Genomic DNA, 26425 nt, shown 5'->3' on the forward strand with positions numbered 1-26425 from the left:
TGTTTATTAAAATGTAGTAAATTGAGTTTAATATAGAAATAGCATTAGTACAAAAGATCAGATTTCTGTAAAAGCAAAAGCAAGGATATTTGTAAAATAAAGTTCCATTTAAAAAAAAAAAAAAGTTTCTCCACATCCTTTCAAAATCGTGGGGCTGAAGGGAAAGCAGCATCAGAAGACTTAAAACTTTGATTTGGAGCTTTGGACAGTGTGTTTCATATCCTAGCCCAGATCCTGCAAGTTGGTCAGTGTGAGAAGGAAGCCAGCCTCCTTGAGCTCAGTGATACTCCACACTAGTGTAAATGATGTGCAAGATTGGGCCCCATATGTGGCATTTTTCTGCTGTATTGGCTATAGGAAAATTGCATTTTTAATCCCATGTGCAGGATAGGCAAGTTTCTACAGTCCCCATGCAATTATTTGTATCCTGTGGGGTCTTGCTTTGACGATAATTATTTATTTTTGAGGTGCCTCTAGCATTTGTGAAAGGTGCTGCTTTTTTGCTGCCTTGGAGATTGGCTAGGCTGATAGGAGACTTCAGTGTGACTCACCCGTGAACAACCTTTGCAACATGAGCAAGTACAGTAGTTCAATCTGCAGAAACGGCTCTGTGGGTTACAGTGGGTCACAAATGAAATACGAACCAACAGTATGACACAGTTGTGAAAAAAGGCTATTATTCTGGGGTGTATTAACAGGTTTGTTGTATGTAAGACACAAGAGGTAATTGTGCTGTTTTACAGGTCAGTGGTGAGGCTCAGCTGGAGTAGCGTGTCGTTTTTGGGAAACACGCTTTAAGAAAATGATGGACAAATAGAAGAGAGTCCAGAGCAGAACAACAGAAATGATTAAAGGTTTAGAAAATCTGACCTATGAGGAAAGGTTTAAAAAGTAGACCTGTTTAGTCTTGAGAAAAGACTTAGGGGGGACCAGATAAGTCTTCAACTATGTGAAGGGTTGTTGTAAAGAGGATAGTGATCAATTGTTTTCCATTTCCAGTGAAGGTAGGACAAGAAGTAAGCAGCTTAATGTGTAGCAAGGGAGATTTGGGCTAGATATTAGGAAAAACTTTCTAACTATAAGGATAGTTATGTACTGGAATAGATTGCTAAGGGAATTTGTAGAATCCTTATCACTGGAGGTTTTTAAGAGCAGGTTAGGCAAGCCCTGTCAGGGAGGGTCTAGGTATACTTGGTCCTGCCTCAGCACAGAAGGCTGGACTAGATGAGCTCTCAAAGTCTCATTCAGCCTTACATTTCTGATTCTAATCTCTATGCTGCTCTGCTAACGTCTCCAAAAGAGTGCCATTTGGGATGTCCAATAGGCACTATGTTGAAATCGGATTTATTTCACATCTGCCATTAACATAGTTCAATGGTACTTTTTCCTGAAACACTTATTTCTTTGGCCATGGTCTGAAAACTATTAATTTTAATAATTCTTTAAAAAATAGGTTATCAAAATGACATTCAGCAGCAGTTTTTTGCAGTCCATTCATTGATACAGTATTCTTGGGTGTCAAATAATCACTTTACACTTTGCTGCTAAAAGCAAGCAGTATCTATTTTATTCAGCGTAGTGGTCTGAAAATCTGTTTACAAGCACTTTTCTTGATAGGTCTGGTATAAACTGTGGAGTGCAATCAACAATAATGTTTGTCAAAATTGACATATATTGAACCTCTTGTTGGTGGTTACCATTTTCATATCATCAGTGGTAATGATAATTAAAGATAGGCCTGGGGGGAGGGAGTGGGTGGAATAACTTAGATCTATCATCTCTAAACTTCGGATCTGGAGTCAGATCCAAACTTGCAGGACAGAACACTGATGGCTGGTCCTTAACTTTTAAGATAGGATGAACCAATATATTGGGTCCTAACTCCACTCCTAAATTGGGATCTGGCTCTGAACTTCATGTTTATAGAACAATAAAAATATTAACGAATCCCTGATCTCAGCCAAATACTAGAAACTGTATTCATCCTCCTTTCATATTCACTCATCAATTTTTAAAAAAAAATCATTATTGCTTAAGCACTAAACTTTTTATTTAAATGATAAATTTCTTGCAATAATCCAGGCCATTATTAAAACCAGATATATAATCTGGTTGCCAATCTGATATTCAACTACCCTATCGTCATTGTCAATAACAAATTTATATAGTCAACGGGCAGGGATACTATATAAAATACTGATTTATTAGCAAGATGGCAGACATAATCAGAAGACTCAAATTAAGAGAAGCTTCAGTGAATTTCTATATCAAGTATTCCTGAGAATACTTCAGCTACCATAACAGATCATGACTGTGTAATAAGCACAGAAGCCTGTTACTTACGATCACTGGTAGAATATAATAATAATTATCTCACTAGATATGACCAATGTTCCATCTAATCTTTTATGCAGACTCTGACATTTGGCCAATGTCTGCTTCAGAGGAAGGCATAACATCTGCCCCCTGATGCGTCTAACTGTGCATTTACTTTATCCTCTGGAGGACTGAAATACAGAATGACTGATAATCCTGAAATGCCCTTAAATAACAGTATGAGAAGTGATAATTTTAGCAAAAGTAACTGCAGTTGCTGTTCTTATTCACTGTCTAATCTGTTTTTGACATGGATGAACTCCTTGCCTCCATAACCTGTGGCAATAAGTTCCACGCATTGGTTAATATGTTGCATAAAAGTGAACTGCTTAACCATTGTCAATATTACCTGTTAATTACATAGGGTGGCCTTTTATTTTTGGGTTAGGGAAACAATAAATAACAGTACCTAATCGTCCTTCTGTGTTCTATTTCTTATTTTATATACTTCTAAGAACATTTTCTTACTCTTCTGATTTCAGAACTATATAGTTCCAGACTTTTTAATAGGTCCATGTATGGAGGCATCTCTTCCCCATGGCTCTAATTGTTGTCGTTCTTTCTGACCTTTCTGGTTTCTGCATCTCTCTTCTTGAGATGAACTTGAACATAATGTTCAGGCTGAGAATGAGAGTGTCTTATACGTCTCCCTTGTTAATATGCGGTTTGACGAGTTATTCCCTTGTGGCTGTTACTGTGTACTGAGCAGATGTTTTCAGTGAGTTGTCCACAAGGGCTCCTAGATCATTTTCTTGAGAGGTGAAGTGTACTTCAGAACCCATTAGTGTGTACAAGTCATTTAAATGGTTCCTTCCAATGTGCATTACCTTGCACTGAATTCCATACGTTTTGGAACAATGGAGACCAGGTCAATCTTGCTAGCATCAATTATGGTGCCAACTATAATCCATTAAAGTTTGTGTGAGAGTTTGATTGCTGTCAGGCTATGCAGGCCAAATTAATCCCTGGAGCATTCTATTGAAGCCAGCAGAGTTACGCCAGGGGTGAATTTGTTGTCATGTCTCTGATGCTGGAGCTTTTTCTGGAGTACGACTGACCTCTGCCTTAGATCCAGTCATGAATCTCAGCACCAATCTGATTTTTTTTCCTCCTCCTCTCTCCAGCCTCCATGGAAGTCCTGCATACGTCTCACCTGTTGTAAAACAGAGTTAGGGGATTCAGTTATAATGCAGTTGTCACAATATTGTGTAGTCTTAGTGTAGATAGGAACTGTTTCCCCACAATCAGGTTAAAGTGTTGGGCAGTCCAAGACTTTACCCCACGTACACATACATGGCTATGTACCATCCCTACTGTTTGTAGTGATAATTAGGCCTTTGAATAACATGACTTAAGCTATTTCCCTTTCCACCGCTGACTGAATAGAGTTGGCTGACTTGCTTTTGTTTTTAGATGGTTCTAATCTGCAGACACCCCTCTTTACCCATAACATGCAGGAATCCACACCCTTGAGAAATGTAGCTATGCCGATGGCTGGTCTACACCAAAAACTGACATTAGTGAGGCTCCTTTTACAGGCCACGCCTACGCTACAAAATTAAGTCAACCCAGGGGTGTGAAAAATCCACACCCCTGTGTGAGATAGTTAAGATGACCTACCCCGGGTGTAAACAGCACTAGGTCGATGGAACAATTCTTCCATCAACTTAGCTACCGCCTCTCAGGAAGGTGGGTTAACTACAGTGATGGGAGAACCCCTACTGTTGCTGTAGTGAGTGTTTACACTGAAGCACTGTGGCAGTGTTGCTGTGGTTAAAGTATAGGCGTAACCTTGGTTTTGCCCCTCAGAGCTCTTGTGTGACAGTAGGGGAGGAGAAGCAGGCAGCGTCATAGCTGAAAACTGCATTCTGAACTGGAAAGTGAAAATCACAACTTGGGAAAACTGTGTAAGAATAAGCAACTTTACTGTAAAACTTGGAATCTTTTACCATTTATCCTGGAATGGATGTTTGTAGAGCTTTTTAAAGGTGTAAAATGCTATATATAGTAAATGCTTATTTATAATGATTACTCTATGTATTTCTGCTTTACAAGTAGCTGGTCAAAGTCTAAAACCCAATTCCATGGAAAAGAAACTGACGTGGTAAACATATCACTGAAGAGAGCTGGTAATATCTTTTGTTGCTTTAACATTTTGAATGCTTTGGTGCACATGGCTTGAGTGAATGTTTGTAAGTGGGTGGTGAACGGGGTCTTACTTAACTCTTGGGTGGGAGGAATAATTTCTCAGCAAGTAAAAGCCTTCAAGCTATAAAGTTAAATGAAAATATTGTGAGCACATTGGGGCAGGGACCCTCTTAATTTGTGCTCAGTACATCCCTGAGCGCATAACTGGGCACTCAGTGGATATTAACAAGCATGGATTGACTATGAATCCAGTGCCATTGAGCTTTGCTCATCCCAGCAAATAAGAATATGGTTTCAATCAATAGAAAAGCATTGTCAGCAAACAGGAGGCTTTGGCCAAAGGAAATGCATTGAAATATTAGTCTTTTTTCTTTGTGCTGTAAGCAGCTAACCAGGCTTATGTGGCGCCAAAAGAAATGATGTCTCTGGATTTGTGTTCAGTTTTACCCTAACCTCGAACTGGTTCACTTGGGGTTTGAATGCAAAATAGTAACTTGAGCGTCTCTTCTTCCAAACTCCTATGAAATAAATTGATTCTACGTGGAAAGGGGCCGTGATGCAGCCGCACCCCCTGGCTTGAAGTAGTAATAACAAACACCAAATACATGGTTTCCATGGCTTCCATCATCAGCACCCCCACTATAAAAATTGTTCCAGCACCCCTGGAAAGGGGAGACGGCTGGATCTTGCTGTCGATAAATCTGTATTGTTGCTCTTTGTTAAATGGGTAACCTTCTCTGAGTGCAAAATCGTACCCAGTTTCCTTCACAGCTGTTAAAAAGCTGCCTTCCAAGGAGAGGATGGGACAAGATGCTGGAGAGGATAGTACAGTGGCCTTATAAGTATTTAGTGTTTAATAGCTACTAGACTCCCTGGAACCAAAGCTTCATATCCAGGCAGGGTTGATTCAGCTCTTCCTTCTTCTGTATTGGGACACTGAGTTACATGTTGCTAAATGACAGGTTTCAGAGTAGCAGCTGTGTTAGTCTGTATTGGCAAAAAGAGTACTTGTGGCACCTTAGAGACTAACAAATTTATTTGAGCATAAGCTTTCGTGAGCTACTGCTCATAATGCATCTGATGAAGTGAGCTGTAGCTCACGAAAGCTTATGCTCAAATAAATTTGTTAGTCTCTAAGCTGCCACAAGTACTCCTTTTCATGTTGCTAAATGTGGCTCATTTAGATGAGACCTTTAAAAAGAAGGTCCTGTCTAATCTGTGTAAACACTAGGGGCCTAATCCTGTAAACAGTTAAGTATGTGAGTAGCTTTACTCTTGCAAGTGGTTCCCAGGATTGGGTGCCTGCAGGATTCAGTGCTAAAGATCCTGTGGCAGTTTGCATAAGAGTCTGCTCTGTTATGTCCTTTGCCAACATTTCTTCTCCCTCCCACTTTTGTGAAAGGTGCTGATTGGTTGTCAACTTCCCCTCAAACCCCAGATGAGGCTTTATATAGTGGTATTGTCGGCATGTGATGGAGATAGAGATGACCAGAGCTATAGAATTGTAAAATAGAGTGTAACATGGAAATCACACTTCTCTAATATAAAATGAACTTGTGCTTACTTTCACATGGAATACTCAATGTAATTAAATTGAGTTAAATTTAATTTTGCTTATACATATTGCATATATCTTTTAGAGGGAGAATGTAAGACTTAAGGCTGGGAAGATTCTTATGGCCCTGATCCTGCAATAACATCTCCATGGGTGGGGCCTAGGGCCCATGCAGCTTCATTTGAAGTTGGTGGGGTGTGCAAGGGTCTCCTGTAAAGATCCAATTGTGACTGGGATCTAAGACTGTAAGAATTGTTCATTCCCTCTGGGACATCTGGCATTGCTAGGTGGACCTTTGGTCTGACCCAGCATGGCCGTTCTTATGTTCTATCTACACCTCTAGTGAGGCACAATTTTTAAAATGTCAATGTGATTGACAGTAATGTTGCACAGGGTTATTACCGTAAAGTGCCTTTGGGGGTGAAAGTTGCTATGTAAATATTTTAAAATATGTGCAATTTGAAACCTGATGCTTTAGGGATTAAGCCAATCTCTAACTATTAGATCAGGATGAGACCTAACATGAGGGACAGATTATCCCACATTTGCCTAGAGCGGGGATGTTTTGTCTTCCTCTGAAGCATTTGGTACTGGCTACTGTCAGACAGGACACTGGACTAGAGGGTCTTGGATGTGATTTTGTCTGTGTTCCTAAATCTAATTTAAAATGTCACCTGGGATGAAAATCTGATTGATTTGTACTCTGTGGTATTCCTGTGGTACGTATCATGCTGGTATTGAAGCACCATATACTGCTATCACTTTTCTACTCTATGGCCAGAGATTGGCTGCTGTGTGTGTGAATAATTTATTCCTAGATGTATAAAAAAAGGGCCCGATGCTGTGCTGTTACACTGGTGTAAATGCTAACTCCCTCCATTTCCATGGAGTAACCCCGGCTTCACACTGGCATTTCTGAGATCAGCATGTGCTTCCAAGGGCTTTGTCGGTGCCAGAAAATTCAAGAGGCCAGGTGGGTGAGGTAATATTTTTTTATTGGTACGGCTCCTGCGGGCGAGAGGAGAGGAGCGCTGGAGCGAGACAGAGCTCTTCTCCGGGAAGTGCAGACCCTTAGTGTCCCTGGCCCTGGAGACCCAGCCAAAGTGGGATGTGGTGCTGCAGTAGGGAGGGCACCAAGTCATAAAGGGTTAAGCGGGCTCCCTGCCCCCCTTCTCCCCTGGATGCAGCCCTCTGGTGTAGAGAGAGCATCAGAGGCCCCAGTCCACTCCCAGGGCCCAAGTGCCCTCCTGAACTCCATAGTACCAAGTGCCCCCCTTGGACGCCAATGGGAGCGGGAGGAGCAGGGACGCCTCGCTCCCTTCCCCCTCTTTCGTTTTTTTTTTTTTTGCGCAGGCGCAGTGGCGTGAGGAAGCAAGCCGTGCGGGAAACGAGTCATTCTAGCTCGGCGCGTGCGCAGTGGGGCCGGGAGGCTGGCGGCCCAGGGCGTTGGGAGCGAGCGAGCGCTCCCCCCTCCGTTCTCTTCCCCCCCCCCCCCGCCCCACTCTGGGCCGGGAGTGCGCCTGCGCCGGGCTTGGCGGCCGTGTGTGAGGGAGCGGGGAGAGCGGAGCCGCCACAGAGCGCGAGAGAGCGCGAGGGGGGAGGGGGCGCCGCGCTGCCGCCGCCGCTGAGGGGAGCCAGGAGAGGAGCCGCAGCCCGCCGGCCCGGAGCAGGGGCCCCAAGGGATGGTGTCCGCCGCCGCCGCGAGGGGAGGCAGCTCCTGGCACTAGGGCACAGGCCGGGGCGCGGGGGGGCCGGCGCGGCGCAGCATGGTCCGGGAAACCAGGCACCTCTGGGTGGGCAACTTACCGGAGAACGTGCGCGAGGAGAAGATCATCGAGCACTTCAAGCGGTGAGTGACCGGGGGGGGGCCGCTCTTGGGGGGGCAGGAGGGGCCCTGAATCCGGGGTGGGGAGCGCAAGGGGGTATCTCCGCCAGGCTCGGTGCGCGCTGCGCTCCCAGTGTATGTGCTGGGGGGAGATCTGCGTGTGGCTCCCCCCCTTCCTGCCCACGGAGCTGTTAAGGGAGGGGGCAGGGTCTGTGCATGCCCCCCTTTCCCCCCCCCAAAATAGCCCAAGCAGCTGGGAGAAAACAGGATCTTCTAGGGCTTCCCCTCACCCAGCCTGGAGCCAGCGGTGAAGGGATGGGAAAATCTGTCTCAGGGTATCATAGCAACTCCTGCGGAGACTCACCCCCATGGACTGTGTGTGGAAATCGCTCTGATCCCAGGCAAGAAGGTGTGTGTGTGTGGGGGGGGGGTTGTGGGTGTCAGAGGAGAACAGAAATATCTGTACGCGTCCCTGCACCGCGGTGAAGATCTTTGTGGTCTCCTGTAAGATAAAATCCTGGAGGTTTATAATGCGGAAGGAGCTTCATGGAGAAATATTGGAGCCTCGCAGAGCCAAGGACTAGCAGGAGCAAAAACAGCCAAGGATGGAAAAGCCAGGTGAAAAGAGGGAATTCGCTATTTTCTACATGGATTGGATGTTTTGTGAGGTGCAATGTGTTGGAAACAATTTTTAATCTCCGAGGCTGGTCATCTTCCTACTTGGTGCCATGATTTTAAAAATCCTTTCTCAGTGTTCAAATGAAAAGGGTTTTTGTTTTACATTTTTTTTTCTTCATATCAACCCATTCCATTACTGAAGGTAGCTGGATGCCCTGCACTCAGGTGTGAGCAAGTGACTGTAACGGCGGTGCATCTTTGGTTAGATGCTTTTTAATGAAATTAACTAAGAGGTTTGTAAAGTGGATGGTGGGAACTTAAGTGCTTGGAAATACAAAGGTGAAATTGAAGATCATGGAAGTGTTTGAAGAAGCCAACTCCCAGTGGATCCTTTCACTAAGAAACAGTGTTCTGGAATTTATAATACTGGAGCGTGGACTGGTATTGTTTTAGAGAGACAAGGTGGGTGAGGTAATACCTTTTATTGGACCAACTTCGGTTGGTGAAAGAATCAAGCTTACACAGAGCTCTTCAGAGCTGGTGTTGTTTTTTACGTTTATAAATTCTGTATTTATTCTCTCTGTCTCTCTCTATTCTGTAACCCCCATCACATAGGCCATAATGGAACAGTAGTTTGCATGATTTTATATTTTTCCTCACCTCTTCCATATCTTCTCTTAAATGATCAAAGTTTAAAAAAAAGGTTTGTGTTCATCTGTCTCTTAGTGGTATTTACGCAAATATTTTTTTTACCTGTTTTGAGGGATTACATTTAGTTGGGTGGAAGAATAAACAGCACTCTTTGGAAATGTGGTCATTATAAGGTGAACAAATTGCACTAGAACCTTGTTAAAAGTGTAAGGAAAAAAGTAGTAGTTCTAGGTGTGTATTATAAATAGCCAGGATTGGGTCTGCTCTCATGCTCCAAAAGGGTTCTTAGGCTTCTTTTTAATCTTTCTTACTACTGCTTAGTGTAGGAACATTATAGAGCGTCCTTAATAGTGAGTCACCATGGGAAAAATAGACTTGGTTACTAACACATGAGGAGCTTGGACAGGGAAATGGAAGAAGGAGCAGGAGAGCTGCCCTATGGCTTTTTTTAAGCCTGATTATTTTGGTTGTTGCTTGATCTAAGATATTAAATCTTCATCTTGGAAGCATACATGTCTGCATGTAAAGCAGGGTTTGTGAATAGTAAGTTCATTCATAACCACTTAAACTAGGCATAGTGTGTGTGTGTGTGTGTGCGCCTGCGCCCATTTGTAATCAGTCCCCCATTATTTTAAACTAGGAAGTGAATAAAGCAAGGGATTGTGATTTGAATAGGAATTAGGCAGGGTTATTTAGTAAGAAGCGTTAGTTGGGCTTTCCCCGCTTGCTACCTTAAAATCCTTGCATATGAAATATTTAATTTGTAGGCGAATGAGCAGATTTAATGCATATTGTTGGAGTGGATATATGTAAATGTGTTAGTATTTTGCTCTCAATCATCTTCCTCATAAGGGATGTCTGTCTTGTCATTGCACTGTTTTCAGTGGATGGGAAATTCACATGCATAAATGTGCAAACACGTGCATTGCAGCATTTGCTGATCGGTGACATGCTGCTAGCCTTGTCCCTTGGCAGCTCTGCCTATCTGAGAGAGGCATTTGCATGCTTTTTGGTGTGTCCCTTTTATAGTGCAGAGGCAGGGAAAGGGAAGGAGGAAACATTCAAAGAGATTTCTTTTCAAGTGGTGGATGGTGCAGTGGTCTGGCTTGTGTGAATGACTTTCTAAAATGGCGGCTAGGACTCAGTTTATGTGGGAAAGAGCAGAGCAGATCTCCTACTGCACAGAAGGAGGTGGGGAAACTGCAAAAGGAGGCAGCAGGAGCTGCGTAGCAAGAGGGTTCGCTAGGCTCCCTGATCATAACTGCATTTAGTTGCAAGACTTACTTTTATTTTCCTTTGCACATCTTAGACTGTCAAGAAATGAGTAGAGTTGTGTGTGTACAAGGATGTGATCTCTAAAGGAGTCCCTTCAGGTCTTTTTAGGCACCAACTAGGTGGTTTGGTAGAGGCTCATTCCTGATATATTCATACTTAGTGTTCAAATTTGGATTGTATGAGTAGTGTAAATTGTGTTAGGATGGGGCAGAAAATTAATCAAAATGGTTTAAAACTAGGTACTAGCATAATAATTACTCAGAGCAGGGAGGAAATACAGCCATACAGATCTGTTAACATTGTATGAAATTAAAGGAAACAACCCTTCTCTGCCTTTGGATCCCGATCATTAATTACATTGATAATATTAATCAGAAATTAATATTCCTGGGATTAAGTTTTACATACAGAACATTTACATTTCTCTTCAGGGTAGTGAGAGTCTGTATTAACCATAATTTTAGTTACGTAGGTGATCAGGGAATATATAAATACTTGGGTTACTCTAGAATATATACTCTAAAACTCTTAGTTCCAAGCACGATTGAATTTAAATAGCAAAGATGAGGAGTACTCAAATGAAATGGAAAATTTGGCATTCTGGTATTTTTCCTTTTTTCACGTGACATTTTTAAAGCAGGAAAAAGCTGCCATGGTACTGTTGCTTAGAGAGGGATCAAGAAAATGGCAGGATTTGAATTGTTAATTGCTTTTTTTTTGTTTTGTTTTTACCTTTCTGAATTTTGATCAGTGGTTTTGGAAGGAAATGCAAGTTCGCTTAGCCGAAACCTTTCATTTCTGCACAACCTGAGTCTTTTTTACAATTTAGATTTTTAGCTGTTTCTTAAAAACAAAAATCCCACTCCCAAACCATGCATTTATATATATGTGTACACACTCCAAATAAGTAAAAGAGGTGTGAAAATCTAAACATTTGGTCACTGATATAGGTATTTAATATTTTTATTTAATACATTGTTTTGAGCTGTGTTTAGCTCTCTAAATTACTAAATATTTGTTGCTTAAAATGGTTAAGTACATATCTGTTGAATGAAGTTTCAGTTAGCAGCGGGATCATCAAGGGTACTGTATGTGCACAATGGAGCAAGCCTTTCTTTGTATGTTGGTTAGTTGAGTGGGGGAAGGGCCAATTTACCCAATAATTGTATTGCAGTCTTGTTTTATTGTGGCAGCAGCTTAGCTGTGCTGGACATATACATATGAAAGGCAGCTTGCCTGAGCTTGGATATGTAATGTATAAGGTTGGCTTCTTGGAAAGACCAGCTCTTTAGTTTGGAGCTCTTTTCAGATTTAGCTGATCTTGGCTAAATCAAGTTCCCACCCATCCCCCAGTCTGAGAACAGGAAAGAATATGCAAAGAAGCTGACCAAGCAGTATTACAAAGTTGTAGTTACAGAAGCAGAAAAGAGAATTTGTCAAAAATACATCACTACAATAAATGCTTGCCAAGGAACAGCCAATGTCAGTTATATATATATAACTTCAGTGTACCAATATTTATACTAATTTTTCCAGTTGATACCTGTAAAATATATTGCAATTTCCATATATAAGCATGTGTGCAAATTAAATCTTTGCGATTACAATCTTATGCTAAATATTTATTTTCAATACTGTACTGTAACTGAAATGGCTGGTTTTAAGAAGAAAATTGATACACCCTTTAAGACGCAGTAAATGTACTCCCGTGTGAGAGACTTTCATTTTTATTTATTGTAACTTAGCCAAATTTGCTCACTTTGTTTTGAAGTCTGTCTTCGTATTTTGGGAGGGTTGTTTATCTAGGCACAAATATAAGTGCTTTGTAGCAGCAGTTTCTTCCAATATTTTATCTATACTGTTCTTTTTAAATTCAGTTTTCTTTTGCATAAATTGAAGTGAGATTCTTTGGTGGTAAATGCTGGTTTTAAATTGGAGAATAGTGGAGTTGTCAAGAATTGTGACTGATGGTTGACTTCTGTGCCTAGGGTATCTTTAAAAATCTTTTTTCAAATCATATTTCTGTCTTGCTGTTTTGAAGAGGTTGCTGATAAATTACCAGTTGTGAATTTAAAAATATTTGGGTCAGCTTGTGTGTGCGCACATCGTATTTGTGTAGTTTTCATGTAGGTTTCAAAATATACAATTACTGACCGATTACATTTAGTTTTCCATTGTGTCTCAGACCTTTTCTTTAAACTCTTGCAAGGCTTTAAACTAGCACAGGAAATCAGGGAAGCTTGTTCTTAAAATAGTATATTTCATGCTATGATCTCTGATGCTGGAATTCAGTCTTCATTAAAACAGTAGTTAGCTGTGAGTGAAGGTGTTTCTTCATTGCAATAATTAAAATGAGCCCAGATTATTGCACTCTTGAATAGTAGAAAAAAGTCATTCACCATTACTGAAACAGATGCACAGCAGCTTGTGGAACAAGGAGACTAAATATAGTAACATTTGTCCATAGCACAAATGCTACTCTTCCATACTTTTCCCTTGTTTTTACCCTTTGGTTATCCAAAGACCTGTTGCTTTGCCTCAGCTATTTGCATTTTAAATGGAAAAGACCAGTGAGACCCGTTAAATCATTAGGAGTCATGTAATTTTGATATGCAGACTTTTATTGTGTGCGAAATATTAGCCTGTGTAGAGGGAAGATGTTCTCAGAGCCAATATTGTGAGTTTGAGAAACACAAATACTATTTTAAATTTCAGTTCTTATGGTTACAGCTCAAAAAAGGCCTAATGCAAATATTTTACATAACTGTTAATGTTCTTCTAAGCCCGTTTTAGAAACCTTGTGTTCTTTGGCTTCAGGTTGTCTTCACTTCATTGTTGAGGGCAAGGTGGAAGTAATATGAATTGTTAAATAATAGATTCTACTTTGAAATATGGTTACTCTTTGAAGAGTCAGTCCGTAAAAGTGGCATTGTGGCAGTTCCATGTTTGTTTTCATTTACTTCCATATCTCATTTTGCTCAGTTTACAAAAAAACAATAATTTTTTTTTTAATGGCCAACACTGCAAACTCATTCTAGCCTTGCAACATAAAGTCAAGCTGTGTGCTTTATGGCTTATGAGTCGCCACTGGTAAATAAAGATTATACAGTTGAAGTTGGTCGTCAATTCTGTGAATGGTGTAAGGGGCAGAATAGAATCCAGTGTGGTCTCCAATGACTGTATTGGCTCTGTACTGCTAACCAGAGCAAACTTTGCTTTGTCAGAAAGCCAGGCAGATATGATCTGGAGCGTGTACAGGGGTCAGAACTGTTGACTAAGAAATTACCATTTTTTTAACAGAGATGCTTTTCTGAACATAGCATTGGCAGACTTTGCCATTGATTTAAATGAGAACCGGCTTGGACAATAATAGTAATAGTTTTCCTAGTAAAACTCTCCAACCATGCAACCAAAGTACTATGTTCCCAGGTCTGCAAAACAAGTTTTGTTACTTATAATTAGCAATGGTTCTTTGGTACGTCAGTTCAAATGTAAACATAAAGATGACCTCACTAAATCAACTATATAGTCAGAATAAAACTGAACATTCCTGTCCAGGCTTAATATTTGGGGAGAATTTTTTTATAAAAAGGGGGTCATAGTGAATTCTGATCTCTTATTTTGAATGAAATAACATTTTGTGGCTTGTTTTTAACTTCAAACAAGTAAAAGTGCTTTGGTATTTCATTAACAAATCCCCTCATCAGCAGTGAAACTTGTGAGTAGTTTATGGCTGTACTTCCTTGTTGAAAGCAGCCATTAAGCACATTTTAAAATATGCTTCAGCACTTAATTTAAAGGTGGGCTTTCTTAAGGTGCAGGGCGGGAGGAATAAAGCTAAGGGTAGGATGTGTTTTATTACAGTAGTGCCTAGAGTCTCTGGTCAATTTCAGGGCCCACTTTTGCTGAGCTCTGTACATATGCATAGTAAGACAGTCCCAAATCCAAAGAATTTAAAATCTAGATAGGGAAGATGGAGGAAAAAGGTGGGAGAGGAAGTAGTATTCCCATTTTTCAGGTGGGGAGCTGAAAGATTAGATGACTTGCCCAAGGTAATTCAGGAAACCTCTGGCATACAGGAATTTGAACCCAGCTCTCATGAGTCTCAGTCCAGTGCCTTAAACCACAAGACTTTTTCCCAAATAGGTTTCCCCATTGCTAAGGCTATGTCATCAGAACTTTTGTGGCTCAGAGGTGTGAATAAACAACCCCCGAAGGGACATAAGTAACACTGATGTAGGTGGTGGTGTGGATAGCGCTATGTCAGTGGGAGAGCTTCTCCCATCAACATGGCTTCTGCCGCTCACAGAGGTGATTTTATTATGCCGAGGAGAGAGTTGTCTCCCATCGGCATAGAGCATCTTTGCCAAACGTGCTGCAGCTCTGTATGTGCCTTAAGTGTTGAATGAAGCCTCATTTGAATATATCTATCCATGGGGCAGTCAGTGTTACTGGTCCCAGTGGAGTTTCTCCTGTTTCTTGATGATTTTGACTTAATCTCCTAAACTTGGTGTGCATCTGTTCCTAACTAAGCTTGATCCCCTGAAGGCCATGAGCACAGATTTCTAAATATCCTTTTAAGTTTCTGTGTTGGAGTTGCAAGTGGTTGTCTGCAACCACCCACTTCTTCCCCAAGACTTAGTCATTTCAATAGCTTATGATCCATGAATCTTCCAGCTGCTTCAGACTTTATTTCTCGTATATAGGTGAGGTGTTGCAGCTTGTTGAGACCAGACTTTGGTTTGGGAAACTCCTGTATATTTGTATTAGCAAGAAACTCATGAAAAACTGCAAAAAACACAAATCTTGACTGAGCTTCCATTAAGCATTTTTATATCATTAGCTGGCTAAGAAAGATGAAGTGGTGTCACTGGACTACAGTTTTCTGTAATCTGGTGAGCCTTTTTAATATCTTCAGTGAAGTATTTTCACAGATCCTTGTTACATTTGATTTGATTTAGCATAGCTTCTGTTATCACTGCAAGGGCTACTTCTAAGTTATGTCATATTTTAGTATTTCTGTGGGTCCTTCCAGCTCCCTTTGATGTTGTTATAAAGTAATTCCATGTTTCCATAATGTTTCCGTAACGGCTTTTCAGACAGATTGTGCTATTATTGATGCTTTATTGTATAAGTTGCTTGGTTTATTCAAAAACTAAGCATCGTACACACCTCTTTTGGTGACATTTTTGAAGTAACTGTTTAGAACAGTGTTCTTCACTGCAAGGCCTGTGAGCCAGTGGCAGCTCCCATGGACCCTAAGTGTGGCTCCCTGTTGATCACCCTCTCCAGTGGCACAGTGAGGCTGCAGCTAAGGCAGGCTCTCTGCCTACCCTGGCCCCACGCCACTCCTGGAAGTGGCCAGCATGCCCCTGTGGCCCTAGAGAGGTAAAGGGGGGAGCAGAGGTCTCTGTGCACTGCTCCCATCTGCAAACACTGCCCCCACAGCTCCCATTGGCTGGGAACGGGGAACTGTGGCCAATGGGAGTTGTGCGGGTGGTGCCTGCAGAGAGGGGCAGTGCTCAGAGCCATATGCCCACACAGATGCACGTTGGCCCCTTCCAGGAGTGGCGTGGGGCTGCCCAAAGTAGGTGCCGCCCCCTTCAATGGGCAGGTTCTGAATAGCTCTTCCAGCAGCCTCCCGGAGCCAGCCCCCCATATACCCTCTTGTACCCCAAGCCCTTGCCCCAGCACTGAGCCCCCTCCCAGAGCCTGCACCCCATAACCCCCTCCTGCATCTGAACACTCTGCCCTAGCCTGAAGTCCCCTCCTGCACCAAACTCCCTCCCAGAATTTGCCCCCTGAGCCCCCTCCCAGAGCCAGCCCCCCATGCACCCTCCTGCACCCCAAGCAATATTACCAATAATGGTAATATTACCATATCAACCAACAGAGAACTCTGAATGCTCAACTGTCTGTGTCGACTATGTGTTCAACCGTCTGTGTCGGGTTGATGTGACTCTCACATTGAAGGTTTCTTTGCTGAAGTGGCCCCCTCTTCAAAAATAGTGAAGAGCACTTGGTTAGATCATATTAACTGCTAAATTTTGGTTCTGTTGGGATAATTGTTGGACTCTGATTCCATTTGGATCCTTTCTTAAAGATTTATTCTCGTGCTGATTTGTGGTTATGGAGATTTCATAATTTTGAGTGTCTTGGGAGATGCACATATATTAAATCCATTCCTCAATTTACAGTAGTGGAATATTATTTACTTCAAAGTTTTAACGTTGCAGTGCAAACAGAATCCTGATGCCATGTCATTTTACATGCAGTGTAAACTCCTGTAAAGCTCTTTGGGCATGTGATCCTGTCATCCCAAGGTGCATCCATACAAGGGCCTTGGCTTCATTAATGGGGAAAAAAAAAAAGTGTGCTCTTACCTGGTCCACTAACAAGTAGTAAACACAAGGTAACATCCTAGTGAAGGTAAGGTAATTTGCAGTTGATGGATAATTTGCAGTGTTTACTTCATATGGCAGCTACAAACAGCTTTGTGTATGATTTTTACCTTGGGTTAGTTAACATATGTTGGCTAACATAACGTAAGAATGCACCTTGCTTCTTATTGAAGATGCACTGTTGAAATAGTGTTTTCTTACCATGTGTTAGTGAACGCATTCAGTTTGAAGTAAACACTCAAGGAGCAGTGACGGACAGTTACGTGGATGACTTAAACGTGCCAGGAGGGGGAAAAGGTAAGTCAGATTTAAGATTTTAGTAACCCAGAACTACATTAGATATGTTAGAGAAATAGGCATGTATGTCTCTCAGTGATAATGGATTACTCTGGATTCTTTACAATGTAATCTTACATTTTTGGATTGCATGTTGGTGATCAGTGACTTCCTGCACCACCATTGATTCTACCAGCAAAAGGAAGAATATAACCAAGAAGGGTGCTAGGTTGTCAGTAATATGGTATAAGGTAACCCATCTACTTAAACCACGTCAGAGAGCATGTAAGAGAGTTGGTCCATGAGCGAACATGGACATTTTTTTTTAATATTGAAAACTCAACTAACATCTAATAGGGTACTGTGATCAGTATAATTTATGCTAGAGGAGTAGAGTATACGCCGGGAGTCCTACAGACTTTCAGCATTACAAGAGGCTGCTGAGGGTGTTGATCATATTTCATTTCCTAGAAACCTGTCTGTATCCTATCTATCCAAATATCAGCGGTCTCTCTAAGAATGTGCAACTGTTTTCTCTAAGAAATAGAGAAGATGTGTGAGATAATTTCTTTTATTGGTCCAACTTGTTTTGATGAGAGAGACAAGCTTTCGCACTTACACTGACCACCTCTTCAGGTCTGGAAAACTTGCTCAGTGATATAGATACAAGTCACAGTGTCATACAAATTGGAACAGATTGTTTAGCATAAGTGGCATCCATCAAGGGTTGAGATGATTATATATCCGTATAGCTGTAGCACCTTCATGTTTTCCCAGCAAACAAGGACTGGCCTCATTAAATCCACTTCCAAAGTAGAAATAATCAGTTTAAAAAGATTATTCCTTGGTGAATCCTTGAGGAAGTGGGGAAACGTCAGAATAAAGTTGTACAGATATTTCTGTCCCTTCTCCACTATCTTTCAGCACTGTAGTGAAGAGCAGATTGCTTGGTTCATGGAGGAGGAGTTTGGAACTGAGACTTTCAGAAGCTGCCTTGTGAAGCTGCTGCTGTGTTGGTTGAGTTTTGTTTTTGCTACCAAGTGCCCACTAGCAAAAGCTGTCTTGTTAGTTATTTAGTGCATTCTTCATTGGAGGGTGATTAATTGTGAGCTTTCATGGTGTTCTTAGATGACAATAATTGAAGAAAAAGGAAAATATTTAAACAGTGAACTAAGGAATAAATTGAAAATATAATTATTTAATCACTATAATCTGATTTGTTTAGCCACCTCTTCAGCATGCCAATTTAAAACTCTTGGGAAACGTGATCCTGAAGCTGGAAAATCAAACATTGTGCAACCAGTTAATGGCTTACATTCATAAGATCTTTGTGTTGTTCTGTTGGTCATTGTAAATGGTTAGCTTTAGACAAAGGTCACTGTTTTGTAAACTGGACTAACAAATAGCTTGCTTGTCATCTTTAAAACCTAATGATCCTACTGGGATAATAGTGGAACTACAGAAGTGTTTCACCTCCCTGTTTGTTTGAAGTATTCTCAATATTCTGTTTGTGGGTTTTCTTTAATATTGGGCTCCCCCAGTATGACTAAAACTTCATTAATGTTTTACAGTGATGTCTTAGGGTGGAGTGAGGGCTTTACTTAAAGTGCTAATTGTGTCATAGCTTCAATATTTTGATGGTTTTTATTCAATCTGCTGTACTCTATAATTGCAGCACATGTTATATAAAAACTTGTAATGAAGGAATAAAAATCTAAACTTTTTTAGAGAGGCCTGTCCATGTAACAAATAAAAACACAGTGGTCCTTAAAAACACAACACAACATTAAAGTCTTACTCCTAGATTTCAAGGTCAGAAAGGACCATCATGATGATGTAGTCAGATCTCCTGCACATTGCAGGTCACAGAACCTCACCCACCCACTCCAGTAATAGACCCATAACCTCTGGCTGAGTTACTGAAGTCCTCAAATAATGATTTAAAGACCTCAAGTTACAGAGAATCCACCATTTACTACTTTAAATCTGCAAGTGACCACCAAGGCTTCTGCCGATCTGTCCTGGGGGAAAATTCCTTCCCAACCCCAAATAGGTTGATCAATTAGACCAGGGGTCTCAAACTCAAATGACAATGAGGGCCACATGAGGACTAGTACATTGGCCTGAGGGCCGCACCACTGACACCCCCCACCCTGCTGCCCCAGCCCTGCCCCCACTCCACCCCTTCCGTGAGGCCCCATCCCTGCTCCACCTCTTCCCACCCCTTCTCTGCCCCCATTCCAACCCCTTTCCTGAACTCCCCACCCAACTCTGCCCCCTCCCTGCCCCCAGGGGGTGCAGGAGGGGGCTCAGGGCAGGGCGTCAGGGTGCAGGAGGGGTGAGGCAAGGGGCTTAGGGCAGGGGGTCGGGGTGCAGCAGGGGGCTCAGGGCAGGGGGTTCGGCTGCAAGAGGGGTTCGGGGGGGGGGTCTGGACCAGCGCACACCAGGGGCAGGGCAGTCTCCCTCTCCGCCCTGCCCCCTCTCCGGGAAGCGGCTGGGACCTGGGAGAGAGGGGCACAGGGGTCTGTGTGTTGCCCTGGCTGCTGCTCTGCCAATGGGAGCTTTGGGGGAGGTACCTGGAGGAGTGGCCAGGGCAACACACAGACCCCTATGCCCCCCTTCCTGCAGGTCTCAGCTGCTTCCCGGAGCGATGCAGGGGTGGGGCAGGCAGGCAGGGAGGGAGCCTGCCCTGCCCCTGGTGTGCAGAGGGCCGGAGCCGCTCTAGGTAAATGCTGGGGGGGGGGCAAGGGGGTCATGGGGAGCTGGCGGGCCACAGAAAATAACCACGTGCACGGGCCGCATGTTTGAGACCCCTGAGTTAGACCCTGAGTATGTCAGCAAGACCCAACAGCCAGACCATCTGGGAAAGAGTTCTGTAGTGTTCCTTCATCAGCCACTGTAGATATTTGCTTCTTTTTAAAGAATAAACTCCCATGTACCAAAGTATAAAGGACAACTGGTAACTAACCTGGTAACAGAATAAAATTGATAATATGAAGACTGTGTATGAAGTAATCTGAAACATATTTCATAAAACAGAACTCTTGGAAATGCACTCTGTGTAAAATTTATATTGTTGGCATCTGCTATACTTTTCTCTGGCTCCTACATTAGCAAAGACCCAAGTCTTCAATGTCAACCTAAAGGTAGGTTGTGACCTGGCCCAAGCCGGGGAAGCTAATGATCCATCCAGTAGACCAAATCCTGGTCATGTGCCACCTAAGGCACGTTGTGCATACACTGAGAAGAGTGGGGAATCATGAAATATGTAGTGTGTTTGAATTGGAAAAGTTTCTTTATTCTCTTAAAAACTAGCTACAAAAGCTCACCACATAGGCAAGATGGTATTTGACTTGCATGTGATCTAAGAGCCTTCATCAACAATGTTAGCTTCTGTTTAAAGATACAGACTTTTGTGTTAAAGGCAAAGGAAACTATGCTTTTGTTCGCATTTTTTTTTAAAAAGGAACAGTATGACAAAGACAACTTTGAAAAATATTTTAATTCTGTAAACTAATGCTAAAACTTTCTTAGTCTCATTTTTGATGTGATGTACTAAGTGTGTGCCTAGTCACAAAGCATGAACTTCTAAATCTTATCAAAGCAATATTGGAACTGCTCAGCATAAACCATTTCAAAGCCAGAAGATTAAATAGTGGCAGAGCTGTTTTGGCAGAATAATAATTGATCTCCAGCATCATCTTATACTACACCAAGTGGGTTTACTTCCGTATACCCATAGCTGGAGACAGTACCAAATTGGTTGTAGGGACCTCTTGTCCATGAGTTACGGAGGATGATGGTAGGCATATAAAGTACATAATTGGGAGTCAGATCTGGATGCCAGCTGGGTTTTCATCATTTAATATCATGGGTAGCTAATAAGTTCTCCTTTCTGAAATGGATCCTCCTTTAGCTACCTCAAAAAAAATCAGTGATTTCAAATTTATAATTTCATTTAGCATATGTTGGCTTTGGAGTGGTGTAAATTTGAGTGAGAGATTCATTCCATCTAGATAGGTAAAAGTATATTGCTTTCAACCAAACATGAGATTGAGCTAATATTAATGTCTCCACCACAGGGTGGATGAAAATAATTTAGGAAAAATGACTGTATTTGAATCAACATAATATTTTAATTGAGATTTTTTTTATTTATATGTTGCTGTTTCTTCCTGTTCTATAGTTGTAAATGACAAACATGGATGTTTTGTACTTGATTCTTGTTGGCAGAATTTCAGATTTTACATAATTGTTTTCTAAGAAGTTTCACATTTAAAATGCTCATCCATGCTACAAAAGATATGTAAAAGTTCTCATTAACCTCCTTACTGTGAGACCAACACCAACTCAAACAAAATTGATAGGCAACTACCCTCTATTATATTTGCAATCTACCTTCTGATTGAATTTTCATAAGTCAACAAAGCTGAAATACTTTAACCAGGCTATACTGCTCCTCCTGGGTTTGTAGTCAGTGGGACTTGTTCTTTTAAATCACTTAGGTTGTTTTGCAAATCCTACTTAAATAGGCTCATAATCCCATATTTAGGTGGGATTTCCAGAATTACCAAACACACAGTGGCTGTGAACTGAGAAATAACTCTTAAGTTTCAGGGTGATAGGGGAAGTTTTCCTCTTTGAATTGAAAATTAGTGAAATTCCAGGAGTAGGTGAACTTCCAGAATTCGTGACTATGCCTGCAAGTCCTGTGATATGTTGTAGCTTTTCCTACTTAAGAATACTCGGAAATGGCATGGAGGCTACCAAACTATCTTGGTTACAAGGCAGTTGATTAACTTTTCCTATAAAGACCACTTTACAAAGATGACAGGAATGGGTAGCCTCTCAACAGCAATGAGCAGTTGCTGGGAGGAAACTATTTATTTTAATAGGTCCATGTGAAATCTTCCCTATAGCTAGGGCACTACCACATCCAGGTCCATTTTGGTCAATTTCATGGCCATAGGATTTTTAAAATAGTAAATTTCATGATTTCAGTTATTTAAGTCTGAAATTTCATTATGTTTGTAATTGTAGGGGTCCTGACCCAAAAAGGAGTTGTGAGGTGGTCGCAAGGTTATTGTGTGTGGGGGGGGTTGCACTACTGCTACCCTGACTACTTCACTGCTGCTGGTGGTGGCGCTGCCTTCAAAGCTGAGCAGCTGGAGAGCTGCTGCTGCTGGACAGGAGCCCAGCTTTTAAGGCAGAACCACCACCAGCAGCAGCGCAGAAGTAAGGATGGCATGCTATGGTGTTGCCACCCTTACGTCTGTGCTGCTGCCGGCGGGGCGCTACCTTCTGAGCTGGCAGCCTGGGTAACAGCTCTCTGGCCGCCCAGCTCTGAAATCAGCACAGAAGTAATGGTGGTAATATCATGACCCCCTAAAATAACCTTGACTCCCCTGCAACTCCCTTTTGGGTCAGGACCCCAATTTGAGAAATGCTGGTCTCCCCCTTGGAATCTGCAAAATATAGAGTAAAAGCACACAAAAGACCAGATTTCACCGTTGATGTATGTTTCATGGCTGTTAATTTAGAGAGACTGGAGAAGAATTACAACTGTGTTCTTTCCTCAGTCTGCTACTGAATGGATGTAAACCCACTTGACTGGAGGTCTTGGAGAATCAGACTTACCAGATAAGGAGTGCAGCAATGAAAACTTCATTATGATGTACTGTGTCTTTAAATGTAATTCAGACAAATCCTAGCATATACTACAAAAAGGAAAAATTAATTTATGGAAGTTTTTTTATTTAGAAGATGTTTTATGCACATTACTAATTTAAACTTCTATAGAGTACATTCAGAATTTACACAAATGAAACTACATCTGAATGTGATGGCTCTTTTTCTTGTACACAGAATTGCAGTGTTACATTATTATTTCTAACCTAAACAGCTGAGTATCTCTTTGAGATTACAGGGCCAATTCAAGTTGATAATCTAATTCTAAAAACTAGAATAAAGCCAATGCACCTCTAATCCTAAGAAAAATTCATTGGGATTGTCGGGTCTTGTCTGCATGCAGTTATACTGGTATAATTTAGGATGTGATTTCTTCCCCCGCCCCGAAATGTATATGCTGCTAAAACCTCTTGTTTGAGTGCCGGTATGCTGGTATTGTTTATTTTCTTTACTGTATGGGAATAGATGTATAGTATATAGCACCTTTAATACAGATATAAGTGTCTTTAGTAGGGGATTGTACTGCTTAACTATACTTGTATAGTTAAAGCAGTACAACTTTTGCGTGTAGACAAGCTCTCGGTTACCACACAGTCAAAATTTTGGTTTTACCCCTGCAGCATCAGTATTCTGAATGTATTGTGAATTCAGTAAAAATTCTGAAACAATTGAATTGCAATTTATACAAGTAATGATCTATCACATTGTTAAACTAGATATAGCAGAGTGTTAAGGTTACATGAAAATGTGGGTGCTAAAAGGACTCCTTGTTTGTGTTGTTAGCTTTAAAAGTTTTGATACAAACTTAAGTTAATCCTGCCTTTTTTTAAAAAAGACACACATTAATGGAATTTGCTTCAGAGCCTCTTCATTTCAAGTCGTATTGCAGTATTTCCAAGAATCCTTTGTGTTCAGTCTTTATCAACCTTTCCTCACATGTGAATCACTACTGCACTGGAAATGTTCAGTGGCTCAGAGCAGGTTTGTGTGCATGTGTATGCCTGCAGAGCCATGCTATATTTTCTGTGTGCGCTAAGAACATTACACTGAAGGAATGAGGGCCAGAACTGTGGCTGGGAGTGGGGCTGGGGCTGCCCATGGGGGCTGGCCTGGGCTACATCCCCATACCAGGTTGCGTCCCACAGTTTGGGGATCACTGGACTAGATGATCACAATGGTCCCTTCTGGCTTTAAAGTCTGAGTCTATGGACTTCGCATCTGCAGTAACAACTCCATTTACTCCTACCGTTTGTTCTAACGCTCCTCTTTTTCCTCTTCCCTCTCCTGAAAAAGGCCCTAGCTTAAGAACTAACTTCCAAACTTTAATTTATTAATAGTGGCTAATGGTCTAATAGTAAAACTCTGCACAGAAAGATTAGAATAGCTTTTTAAAATGGCTGAGACAGCACTCCTTCAGTTCTAGGGGATTGGGGATAAGTGAACGTCTGTTCACTCAATCACAGGGCTTGTCTTCATGTACAGCGCTACAACAGTGCTGCACTTTAGTGAGGATGATCCTATGCCGCCGGGAGAGCTTCTCCTCTTGGCGTAGTTATTTGACCTCCCTGTAAAGCAGTAGCTATGTTGATGGGAAAAGCTCTCCTGACGAAATAGTTCTGTCTACACGGGGGGGATTGATTTAAATCAGGGAAATTTAAATAATCAAATTGAAAGCCTTGGTTTAAATAATATATTTTAATCAACTTTTCCATTTGTACTTAATTTCTAAAGAAAGATGCATTCTCATTGGTTGAGATAAGCATGTCGATTTGCAACTAAGAGCCTTCACATTATATTTGGTACATCTTTTTACTACCTAGGAGGGTACACTATAAGTATATATTTAAGCAATTATATAGTTTAATATTTTCAGATTCTATCAATTTTTCATTTTTGGTATGTTAGAAAATGGTGAAGAATATATTGCTTATTTACTAGATTAACTTTTTGCTCATGATTTGTGTCAAGTTGTATTAGGATGGTAACTGGAATTTATATGTTTTGTATGTTCAAATAAATTTTATTTTTATTGAACAAAATAAGCCCTTAATACAGTACATGAACTATTGTGCCAATTGGTGAAGCGTGACCTCAAAAGTTGGATGTTTCTTTTCCTGATTCTTTCTTTATATAGAAAAGTAGCCTTTAACTCAAAGCTTTTTTGATAGAGGCTCATGGACTTATGGATTTATTTTTTTGTTTAAATGTTTTAAGAGTTTATAATTTTAGGCCTTCTATTTTGTATTGTATTCAGATTTCATTTTAAGCAAGTTTATTTGTAAAAATTTATTATAACTTAAAATAAACAATTTAAATAAAACAAATTTTCTTTATTTAAATCATTAATATGTATCCACCTTGGCGGCTGGAAGCTCAATAAAAGCCTCTGTAAATAAATGTTGGAGAAGCAGAGCTGGAAGAATATTGCTATCCAGAAGCACTGCTACTGGAAAACAGTAGGAATGGGATAATTAAGGCACTTTTCTGAATCATTGCCTTCATACTGTCTATTCCCATAGTAAAATCAGGATGCTAGCGTTCCCATGATGTCAGTAGCTTAATTCTTGCATGGTATGCTGATGAAGCTAATATAAAATTTCTCAAACTTTTGTATAGAGTGAACCAGATCTAAAGAGAACTCTCCCAGTCATAATCATGCAGACCACCTCCCCTCTCACTCACAATTGCTTTAACATCCCTATGGCAACTACAGCTGCTTACAGGGAAAAGTAATATTAGAAAAGTCTTTGATATATATTTTAGCTGTCTTTAATGTGATATACCATCTTGGAAACATGGAAAGCCAGCACCATGAGACCAGTCTGCTGTACAGAGCCTTTCAGCAAGTACTCCATAGATTACTGGTTGCCTCTGTTACCTTTACTTTAAACCTAGTGCTTTAATTTTACACCCCAAGTTTCTCTTTACAAGGTGTTGGTCCAGAAATCTGCTCCACTTTGGACTTCTGGTGTTGAGAAAGATACAGTATTTGGATCAGTGGTATAAACTGGCCTTGCTGGTTGCTTGCCTCTTAACATCTATATTTGTTTTACAAGAATGTTTTAACATCATTTCAATCCTGCAGTATTTTGTTACATTTCAAAAGAAAATAAAAACTTGTTCAGTAGATCAGATCAAGGATATCAAAGGGTATCATTTGATATTTGTAATAAGCAGAAATGGTTACATTAAAGATATTTTCCACATTTCCAAAGTAGGCAGATTTATCTTGAAGGGACAGCAGCATGAATGAGGTTAGTAGTCTGCTACAAGTAGTCATTAAATCAAGCTGTTTTTGGTATATCTGTGATGTCAAGAACCAATATAGAACCTGATCCAAAGGTCATTGAATTCAATGGAAAGTCACCTATTGACTTCCGTTGACTTTGGATGAGGCCTGTAGTAATTAAGATTTGGATAGAGATGTTTATAGTAGATAGTGCTCTTGGCTTCTTTTAAGTTCAGCTGCTTGGCGGGTTCAGCAGCCGTATGTAAGTTTCTGTATTTGTAAATCAGCTTTTGAGATCTAATTTAACAAATTATAACACTCTCTCTGAGGTTGTTTTGAGTGGCGGTGCAGTAATGATTAGCAGCTGAATTCATCAGGTTACT

General features: G+C 41.1%; 1 protein-coding gene across 6 annotated transcripts in view; it reads left to right on the forward strand.

Moving 5' to 3' along the window:
• Positions 1–7594: 7594 nt before the first annotated feature.
• SPEN (spen family transcriptional repressor) overlaps positions 7595–26425 on the forward strand; it is a 106013-nt gene continuing 87182 nt past the window's right edge. For 4 of the 6 annotated variants that reach the window (XM_073316860.2, XM_073316863.2, XM_073316862.2 and 1 more), the window contains exon 1: positions 7595–7928. In XM_073316860.2, the coding sequence (XP_073172961.1) occupies positions 7846–7928 (83 nt within the window). In that variant the 5' untranslated portion in view covers positions 7595–7845. Of the gene's footprint in view, positions 7929–8148; positions 8985–26425 lie in introns of those variants that run through there. The other 2 variants (XM_073316865.1, XM_073316864.2) reach the window with 2 other exon arrangements.

This window comes from Lepidochelys kempii, chromosome 18, assembly GCF_965140285.1.
Source record: "Lepidochelys kempii isolate rLepKem1 chromosome 18, rLepKem1.hap1, whole genome shotgun sequence".
NCBI lineage: Eukaryota > Metazoa > Chordata > Testudines > Cheloniidae > Lepidochelys > Lepidochelys kempii.